The 10,529-nt window shown below is 44.6% G+C and overlaps 2 protein-coding genes across 2 annotated transcripts; one reads left to right on the plus strand and one right to left on the minus strand.

Moving 5' to 3' along the window:
* Positions 1-53: 53 nt before the first annotated feature.
* Positions 54-1,247, minus strand: PCYB_051490 (hypothetical protein; the record flags this gene model as incomplete). Its single annotated transcript, XM_004221030.1, has 2 exons — positions 54-571; positions 659-1,247. The coding sequence occupies 2 exons, from the start codon at positions 1,245-1,247 to the stop codon at positions 54-56; spliced, it is 1,107 nt and encodes a 368-aa protein (XP_004221078.1).
* A 4,173-nt stretch (positions 1,248-5,420) lies between these two features.
* PCYB_051500 (aminopeptidase) lies at positions 5,421-6,530 on the plus strand (the record flags this gene model as incomplete). The annotated part of the gene is made up of 1 exon (XM_004221031.1): positions 5,421-6,530. A coding segment is annotated over one exon (1,110 nt), but the record flags the coding sequence as incomplete, so codon positions are not given.
* Positions 6,531-10,529: the final 3,999 nt, after the last annotated feature.

Consider the following 10,529-nt stretch of genomic DNA (forward strand, 5'->3'; position numbering starts at 1 on the left):
CGCTTGCACACTTTTTTTTTTTTTTTTTCTTGCCCCTGCAGAGTCCCCACTCTTCACAGAATAATCGGTGGCTCCATAAACACACACGGGATGTAATCATTCAAATGGTTATACGCAAAATGAGGACCCAAATTAATTTTTGCCGAAGCACCCATGTACAAACTCACAGACGGATGATAAAACCCTTCATAAATATCAACAAAGGCGTTTTTCTTTATTTGCCCATTTAGGGAGAAAAAAATAGACGAACCGTAGTTTTTCTTTAACATGGGTGGATCTTTGGGATCACATAGAATACCATTTTGCAAATATTCATACAATTTTTTATCTGATCTTGGATCGAAGTTGTACGTATTTTTGTTCTTTAAATTTAAGTAGCACCCAATGATATCACCTACTTTAATTGGTTCCATGCAGTCGTAGCTTATGGAGTTGTTAAAAATTCTTCCATTTTTGCTATTGACGCAGTAGCTATATTTGTCTGTTCCTATGGGATAATCATACCTCATATATCTGCAAGCGAAACCGACTCTTATATATGGGTTTACCTTTATCACTTTGTCCTTATAACCTAAGAAGTGGAAATTTTGCACAGGTTCTTCAATTTTTATTTCGTAGTACCATTTTCCGATGTCCGCCCCATTATTCACGAAAACACTGGACCATCCTTTGTCTCCATAACAGGTGAGCTTATCGCTGCTTAAATTCACACAGCTGTCTTTATACTTGGTCGAGAACGTCACATTATTTTTGCTTCTATATTTACTATAATCAATAAAATATTTGTAGCTTTCCTTTTTCTTGTTATTCGCTTCTGGTTGTGCATGTGTTTCTTTTGCTTCCTTCTTCATCCTCGCAAGTTCATTCGGTTTGTCTTTCGCCTTTTCCTCCTTACTTGCGTCACTTTGTGCTAGTTCTGTTTTGCTACTCTCTCCTGCGTTGACTCCTCTTTGTTCCTCTTTAGCATCCCCACTGATCGCTTTCCCCTGAGCAGCGTCATCACTTTCGAACTCTCTGTTCGTGGCGCACTTGTCCACATGAGTATGCGCATGAGTATGTGCATGCATGTACGTGTCCACATCCAACCTATCGACCCCCTTGCTGCTCTTCTGGATGGAATCGGCACAACTGATGCCTCCATCGCCTGTTTTCGCATGCTTGTTCAGGCCACCAATAGTTGCCTTCTCCATCAAGTCCATTTTATCAACACTGGGGGCAATGCTCATACCGTCAAGGGTCCTGTCCATTTGGTATCGTTCCTCCACTGCTTCCGCTTTTCTTTTCTTATCAAAGCTAGCGCCAGCGATTGCCGTAGCCGCGGTAGGTGTGCATGCACTGTTCGCACAATTTTTTTCGTTTCCACTTTGAGTAAAAGGTTGTCCCTTTTCGACTCCATCTTTATCCGAATTGCAATTACTGGTGCTCACTGCAACTTGGCCATTCTCCTTTGGCGAATCCATCTCTGCATTTGCAGCATTTTTGTCCTCTTCGTCTTCGACGTTATTAAGACTCGTCATGATTCCCCGTTCTGAGTCCTTATAGGTTATCCGTTTGGTGCTACTACGCTACCACGTTTGCGTCTCTCGTAAGTCTCCCTTGCGTCTCTCTTAAGTCTCTTTTTCGTCTCTCTTGCGTCTCCCTTGCGTCCCTCTTTCGTCTCTTTTTCGTCTCTCTTGCTTCTCCCTTGCGCCTCTCTTGCTTCTCCCTTGCGCCTCTCTTGCTTCTCACTTGCTATCTTTGCTATTATTTTTCCCTTTTATTATTTTTTCCTGTTACCATTATGGTCGTCACCTGCAGTCATGGCCCATCGAGGGTCGCGCGTTTTCTGATGGATGCCAGTGCGCTGCGGGGGGTTTCTTCCGGTGGGCGGGAAACTACCATTCTAATTGGGGTGCAATTTTCACGCAACTTTGGCGCAGTGCTGCTACCAAGGTGGCACCAAGTCGGCACAAACGCGACAAAATTTTTCTATTCCTTCGAAACAGTCACATTTGTTTTTGCCCTAAATTTTGACTTGCGCCAAATTGCCAAATTAAAAGGTTGCACTTCCGATGTGCCGCATTTATTTTATAATTTTTTTTTTTTTTTTTCCTCTCGAAATCGGTCATGTGTGTTGGAGTAACACTTCAGCGCTCGCACGTATACATGTGTGTTTGTTCTCGGGATGAAAATAAATCTGTATGCATGTCGTCACGAACGCAAGCTTGTGTGCATACAAAAATACAGAATGGCAACTTTAATCGTATGTTACTCAAAATTCGTAGCAATTTTGTTGCTAAGCTCTTTTTCTCTTCTTTTTTCTCACTAATTTGATGCGCGCGCGGTGAGGAAGGAAGGGGCTACTTCTTGGGGGGAGTACACAGGTGAGATGCGCCAAAAGGGGGTATGCACACACCTACGCACAGGTAAGCTCAACGTATTTACACATGAACACATTTGTGTAAACGCCTCTGTACGTTTATGTAAGTGCTCTTCGGGTGTATGTACGCCAATGTATGCCTTTCCACGTACATTTCTGTACACCTTCAAATTCGCCACAAAAAAAAAAAAAAAAAATTGTGAGCGCAGTAAAACTTCCCCCTATTCTGCATACGCCTCAAGGCGCAACAAGCTTTTCAAGAATTCACGACGAACAAATAGCAAATATAAAACTGAAAAAAAGGAAAAAAAACAACAAAAAAAAATCCTTTTTATCTGCCACATTAACCCCTTATATATTTTTTATACCTCCCTTGGTTCTTCGCCAGTGTTTCCCGTTTTGGTACACCCTATCCCCTTCTCTCTTTCCCCACTTCACTTACAATTGTACGTTTTACGGTGAGCATCGAAACGGAAAAGAAGCATATACGTGATATGCCTATTTCGCATTATCCTGACTTTCTTTTTTTCTTTTTTTCTTTTTTTCTTTTTTATCACGTTGGTTCGTTGTGCTTACTTGGATTGGAGCCAGTTGGGGTTACCGTTCGTACGGGCTTCACTGGCAGGTACGGTTAAACCTGCTCACGTAGTACTGCCAGAAAAACCTCTTCGCGCGTGAACCTTTGTAGCTGCCTCAGTTGGGTAATTACTCATTTGGAGATGCCCAACGGGGAAACTACCCCTTTTTCGCCAAGTGCCACATGTAAATTATTGCGGGCTTGGCGTGCGCCCTGTGCAGAGTATGCATATACGCAACCTGCATTGTAGCTTTTTTTTTTTTTTTTTTTTTTTTTTTTTCACACGTCGTTCATGCAAAGCCAACACGTTGCTTCGCACCATTTGCTGATTATAATTTTTTGCCAACTTTGCAAAGTTCGCACAATTTGCACAACCTGCACAATTTGCGCAATTTTTCCAACTTTATTAAGGCCGCTTTTCCATTTCCTCGGCCGCCGGGTGTGCTCATTTTCGTCCGCAACACACAAATTGAAGGTTTGATCAGCCGTCCACAACTCCCTCACCACTGATGACAAAATGATTTTTTTTTCCCTTCCCACTCCTCCTCTTTCCACATCATAAAATTTGAAAACGAATTGAATTCACAACTCGCAGACACACTTGCTGCTCTTTCATTTGCCTCTAACGGACATAGCAAAAATGCGCACCAGCAGTACGAAGCGCAACTGCAGTGTTTCGCCATGCGCACAACTGGCATGTTTCGCCGTGCACACACCTGACATGCTTCGTTTCGCCGTGCACACAACTGACATGCTTCGTTTCGCCATGCGCATAACTGAAGTGCTTCTCCCCTCGAAATACCAATTTAGCCTCAACGGTGGCCACTTCACATGCCAAGGAGGACCTCCCTTAAGTTGCGCTTCACACGTACGAGTGGAGACTCTCAATTTGGAAAATTAAAAAAAAAAATTTTGGAAAACTGGGGTATCCAATCTTTTGGTTGACCTTCTCCCCAACACAAATTGGTAACACGTCCCTATCTCCATCCTTTTCTCACCCCGTATATAGCCCCATTTTCATTTATCCATGAAGCGTGCAAAAATTGGGTGTGCCAGCCGCTGTCCATAATAAGCAATTCATGCGCGCGTTGAAAGAGCGGTGCCGATTTTTCGCTAGCTGTCCATGCGAGGGAATATAACCGTTGTGCTACGGAAGAGACAAGCCCGTAAAGCAGATCTTAGCTGCTCAGAGTGAATGTCATTATCTCGAGGGAAGCAAAAACGCTAACGAAAGGATTGAACTCTCATGTTGAAGCGAGCGACCAAGTGACGGAAGAAACGGAAGAAACGGAAGGAACGGAAGGACCAACCGCTTTACCCAAAATGGAAAGTGAAGAGGGCGCTGGAAATGTAGGAATCACTGTGGGGGACGCAAAAGAGGAAGAATGCAACGTAACCGTAATGGAGAAACACAAACAAAATTGCAAAAAATTGTCAAGTGAGCAAAAGGACACCCCTTCGGGTGAGCGTACACAACAGCTCCACGTGAAAGATGGGGGAGGGATCCACCAAGAGACATCGCCACATGACCACACAGAGGAGGAAGAAAAAAAGAAGCAAAAACGAGAGAAAAAACGAGAGAAAAAACAGAATGATAGTTATCCCCTCCTCGTTGTAAACAAAAAGGAGACAAAACCAACGGATGGTGATCGGGAAAAAAAAAAAATGCTCACAACAGGCGAAGCGACAAACAGCTCCGAGGAAACACCTCCAAAGGGATGCCTGCCAAAAGGGGAAAAAAAATATCTGCTTGCGTTGAAAAGAATAATTAGAACAAGGGATGGTAGGCGCGCGCACGACGCGAACACGGATAAGTGGAGAGAAGGGGATAGAAGCCCCAACGATGGAATCCCCAACAGTGGAAATTTCAGCAGTGGAATCCCCAACAATGAAAGTCTCAGCTGTGGAATCCCCAACAGTGGAATCCCCAACGGTGGAAGTCTCAGCTGTGGAAGTCTCAGCCGTGGATGTCTCAGCCGCGAAAGCCCCAGCCGCGGAAGCCACAACCACAGAAGCTACAGTTACGTCGCATACAGCCCGCAGAGGGACGAAATTGTAAATGTAGAGATGCACTCGCATGTCCTAATGGATGAGTCGAATGACAATAGCGCCATCGCATGGCCCCCCAGCGTGGAGAAAAACGCGTGTGTAGAGGCCAACCAGGGAGAGAAGAGCGAAGAAAGCGCAAGGAAGAAGAAATGGAACTTTAGGCACAGGATTATGGGCAGGATGAAACGCAGAGCGAAGCGGGAAGATGTATGTCAGGAGGCACGTCAGGAGGCGCTTCAGGAGGCCAACCAACCGGCGCAGTCACCGACGCAACCACCGGCGCTGTCATCGACGCAACCACCGATGCAACCCACGACGCAGTCATCGACGCACCACCCTGCTAAGCCAGCCGCCGAGGAAAACAATTTCGTCGTATACAAAGTGCCGAGGTACCTCAAAAAAAAAAACATCAAGTGCCCCTTCGTCTACAGGAAGGTCTTTTTTGGCAAGTACGGAATAATAAATTATGATTTGAAGGGAAACAAAAAAGGGACGCTCGTGATAACATTTCATGGACTGAACGGAACAAATCTAACCTTCCTGGACATACAAAAAACGCTAGTCAAATATAAGTTTCAGGTTCTCAATTTTGATCTGTATGGACATGGATTATCTGCCTGCCCCAAATATAATCACCGAAAAAAAACCTACGGAATAAATTTTTTTTTAACTCAGACGGAGGAATTGCTGACCCATTTAAAATTACTACATAAGGATTTTTATCTGATAGGGTTTTCCATGGGCTGCGTAATTGCCATTAGCTTTGCAAAGAAGTACATAAATCAGGTGAAGAAAATTATTTTGATATCCCCTGTTGGCATTTTGGAGAAAAAGCCCTTTGCCCTGAAGGTTCTAAAATTGTTCCCTTGCCTGATCAACATTTCTTCCTTTTTTATGTTGCCCTGTTTTATTTCGAAGAAGAATTTTAAGCGCGATTCGAAGGGGGACTTCAGGAAGGGGTCACACAGGAGGGCGTCAAAAAGGGGAAACAAAGGGGACCCCAAAAATGACCGCAAAAGGGACCTCAAAAGTGGTAACAAAAGTGGTAACAAAAGTGGTAACAAAAGTGACTCCAGAAACGCCTCCAAGGGTGCCTTCGAAGACGCGCCCGGCAAATCGCTCAAGGAGGACCCCCAAGACGACTCCGATAACGACACGTCCGACTACCTCTACAACCGAATCATGTGGCAGGCGTTTGTGAAAAAAAATATCACGCACTCAATACTGGGCTGCATTAACAACTTAAAAATGTGGAGCGCCCATGACATATTCAAAGAAGTCGGACTGAATCATATCCCCGTTTTGATTCTCTGTGGCGAGAAAGACAACATCTGTAGCGTCCACGTTTTCAAGAACACGTCGAAATTTTTCATCAATTGCCACATGATAATTTTTAGGAATGCCTCCCACTTAGTTTTGGTCGAGAAGAGCAAAGAAATTAACTCTTGCGTGGTGACCTTCTTCCACTTCCCCAACAACGCTGATTTGAGGACCGTCCATCATATGTTTCCGGTGGACACGCTGGGGAACTCGGTCCTTTACTAGCGGGGCGACCTTTTCTGAGGTGAAGCAGAGGAGCGGAGAAGCGGAGAAGCGGCGGGAAAGCGCCAAACTGGGGGAATTTGCCGCGCACCAGTTCGTTGCCCGTGGGATGGGCATACCCGTCCGCACACCTTTCTCTACACCCCTACGCGTTTTCCCCGCGTAGAGAATCGTTTGCATTCCCCAGTTGCATTATTATTTATTATGTTTTGTTTTGTTGATACTTTTTTTGTGATACTTTTTTTGTAGCACCTTTTTTGTGGCACCTTTTGTGTTGCCCATTTAGCCGTACACACAATGTTGGATGCAATTCCCCGTGCCTGCTTCCCTTCTCCGCGTGCGCAAATCAACACGTGTCCCGCTTTGAGCCATAAGTACCTCCAGCAGGGGTGCATCATATGTTGTTCCCATGTAGAACACAATTTTGAGGATATTGTTTTCTCCTCAGGGGTAGCCCTTCACACAGCTGTTCCGTTTTCTTTATTTTTTTTTTTAATTTATGGGGGAAGGGCTACCTTTTCCTTCTCATTTGTTTACCAATTTGTTGAACCATTTCTCCCTCGTCATGCTGATTGTGTTGCCCTTTTTATTAATCCGCCAACCTTTTCTCACCTCTTGTGAAATGTAAAAATTTACCCCCCTGGGAGATCCCCAGATTTAGTAAAATATGCGTCGCATTGGTGTGCTAGCAGGTGAGTCATTTGGTCCATTCCGTGATGACACACAGAAGAGGCATTTTTTTTTTTTTTTTTCCCATTTTGTGCGAACGGTAGGGGTTACACCTTTAGAAGGAGGTATGACTATGGTTAAAAGCCCCCGTAGAGGCAGCGCAAAATGGATACACACACCCATTAAAGCATGTTTCAATACCGCATAAGCATCATTGTCTTAGCGGCGCTCCTCAGTTTCGTACTTTATGAAGAGATTGGAATGTGTGTAAAAAAGTCGCCGTGTGTGTACATGTATATGTAAACCCACAGAGACGGTGTGTGTGGAATTGATCTTCCCTTCCAACATGATCGTCCAACTTGCGCAGTGGCACTTGGCCATTTTTTTCCGTGGGGAACGCAACTCCATGGGGAAACTCCTACGAGATGAAGCTGCTTCTGCTGCCAACCGCGGAGGCCAACTGTGGAGCGCCAACCCCTTATTCGTACAAGAAGGAAAAAGAACCAACTTCAACGGTGAAGTCACCCTATTATGGGCGCAAACCGACGCGCGTACCTTAGAAGACATAAGGTGTTGGTATTCCCCCCACGGTGACGCACACATAATCGCATCACCATTTTGCCTGCTAATCGTTTTTCCTACCAAATTGTTAAGCAGAGAAACTGATTTTTATTCGCTTCTCTCCTTAATGCAACACGTAAATGGGCAGAGCGGTCCTTCCGCGGGCAATCTCAACTATGGTTCATTTTTTATTTACAGAATGGTATTCGCAAAAAGGGGATATTCTTACGGAGCTAAAAACACAAGTGAAAGCGTTCGCAGAGAGTGCGGCAAAACTTTTTCACCGAGCGAGGGGAATTCATTTTGTGTGCGCGCCACTCGCAGGGGTTGCCAACAACCTCCGACAGGGTAATACGACTGCCTTACGGCCGAATTGACCTCATCATCACCACCATTTATTGTTTGACCATCCTTCAACCCATTTTTTTCACGCTAAAGTAAAATAGTTTTTTTTCATGTCCCCTCTCTTCAAAGCGTTGTTGACAGAACATACATGTTCATGTAGCCATTTTGGCGATGTGGGGAGAACATGCAATTTTTTTTTTTTTTTTTGATGTGTTCATATTAAATAGCCAAAAAGCCAAATGGCTATATAGCCAAAAATTGGGGAATTTTTCGAGGGGGTGAAAGGGAGGAAATTTTTCCCTATGCGCAACAGCTGCAAATTATTTCCGACATTATCTGTCGACAATTCTGACAAAGAGACCGCGGGTGAAAATTATGTTCACGTCAACGTTCACATCCACGTCCCTGCGTTCGCCTTTTTCATCTTTTGTCGCTCTCCAGATTTGGCAAACGTGCGTACTCACCACCACGCGGTATGCACAAAATAAATATGCATAGCCATTTTCGCTTTTTTTTTTTTTTATTTGTTACGTATTTCCCAACTGTCACAAATGTGACAGAATAGCCCCGCCTTCTCCTTGTGGTCGCTACTTTTGGCATACCTTTTTTTTCGTTAAGCATATATTTTGCGACGTGGTGCATACATTCTACATCATTTTTTTTGGCGCATACGGGCGTTTTTTTGGGGACCAGTCGTATTGCCCTGTCCCCGGCTACTACGGGGAGCAGACGTGCAGCAGATGAAAAAGCGTATGCCACCGGCCACGCATATAAAATTATGCACATAATTAAGTTTGTTAGGGACATGTCATATTGCAATATATATGTAAATACCCAGCTGCTTATAATCCCCCCCCCTTTTTAAAAGGAGGCGCCTTTTTTTTTTTTTTGCCTTTTCCCCCGCACCCACAGGACTCGGTTCCGCGCGGGGCCAACGCGGCTGGCTGCGCCGTATGCGCGTGCATACAAAAAGTTCGTAAGTTTTTACTTCTTTCTTCCCCAAGTGTATAAGTTGAACCGCCATTCGTGGGGCGATCGTACTACATACGTACCATCGCATATACCTGCGTATGCTGGAACGCGCACAAGCGTAAACCGTGTACGCATCCCCCCTTTTATAAACGCCGCGAGTACGATGGCACGACGCGTACCTTTGCGTACAGTACATTTTCCCGCGTGCCCTTTTAACACTTGTTCTAATTTACCATACCCTAAATGTAACATATGAAAAAAAAAGAAGAAAAAAAAAAACACTCATCTAGTTATCCTTTTTTTTTCTTTTTTTTTTTCCACGCTTTACGTGTTCGCACTTAAGAAAAATACTTCCATATGTCAAGTGTTTCGAAACAGCAAATGGAAAAAAAATAGCCAAGTCACAAAGCGTCAAGTAAGAAAAACGCCAAGTGACGAAAACGCCAAGTGGCAAAAACACCAAGTGACGAAAACACCAAGTGACGAAAACACCAAGTCACAAAAACACCAAGTCACAAAAACACCAAGTCACAAAAACACCAAGTGACCAACTTTCACATGAAAAAAATGTGAACATCCGAACGTCCCTTGTTGCGTTTAAGTTAAAACGCGCAAAGCCTTTTTTAGCGTGACATTTTTTTTACCACTTTGTGTTTCATTTTGCGTACCTACCCACCTGTTTCGTGCCTCGCATACTCTTCGCCAGTCGAGGGGAAGAAACAGTTAGCGTAACGAAGCATTCGCCTTCGCAGTCGCATCCACCGTTACATCCCCTTCACATGCGTGTTCCCCACTTTTTTTGCCTGCTTGTTCCCCGTGCAAGCTTGCAGTTAAGCAGCTTCACAGAATCATAAAGCATGTAGCTGCGTGCCCCGCGCGCTTACGCGTACGCTTACAATTATGTGTATGTGCCTTCATATGCATGTATATGGAAGCATATTCTCGAATGTGCCTGCCTATACATGTGCGTATGCCCATACCCGTACACGGGCGCACTTGTGCCACCCTTAAGCGTTCTTTTTTTTTAATCCCACTTCATCACTCCCTTACGCATGTATATATGTATTCCTCGTTTTGCCTTCTTATTGTATAGCCCCCTCCACCAGTTAGCACATCCCCACGTATGAATTGTACGTGCTTGTTCATATGTACCTGGGGACGAGCGCGGCGAGGCGGCCTGCCAAAGCAAAGGCATGTGTGTCGGCGATCTACATGATACGTTTTTCGTGTATGTGTACTTGTGCACGCCCATGTTTTGTGAGAGAGCAGTTTCTGCCACTTCGCCATTTCGTTATTTTGTTATTTCTTTCTTTACGTTTTTCCCCCTTTCCTTATGGACTAATTAGCTCACATCGCTGCGCACGACGTTTCACCCGCGTGTACAAATTGACGTGCCGTTGTTCATGTAGAGGTGCATACCTACGCCCGTGCGCGAAGGCAGTTGTAGTTTTGACC

The sequence above is a fragment of the Plasmodium cynomolgi genome, chromosome 5, assembly GCF_000321355.1.
Source record: "Plasmodium cynomolgi strain B DNA, chromosome 5, whole genome shotgun sequence".
In the NCBI taxonomy this organism is placed as follows: domain Eukaryota; phylum Apicomplexa; class Aconoidasida; order Haemosporida; family Plasmodiidae; genus Plasmodium; species Plasmodium cynomolgi.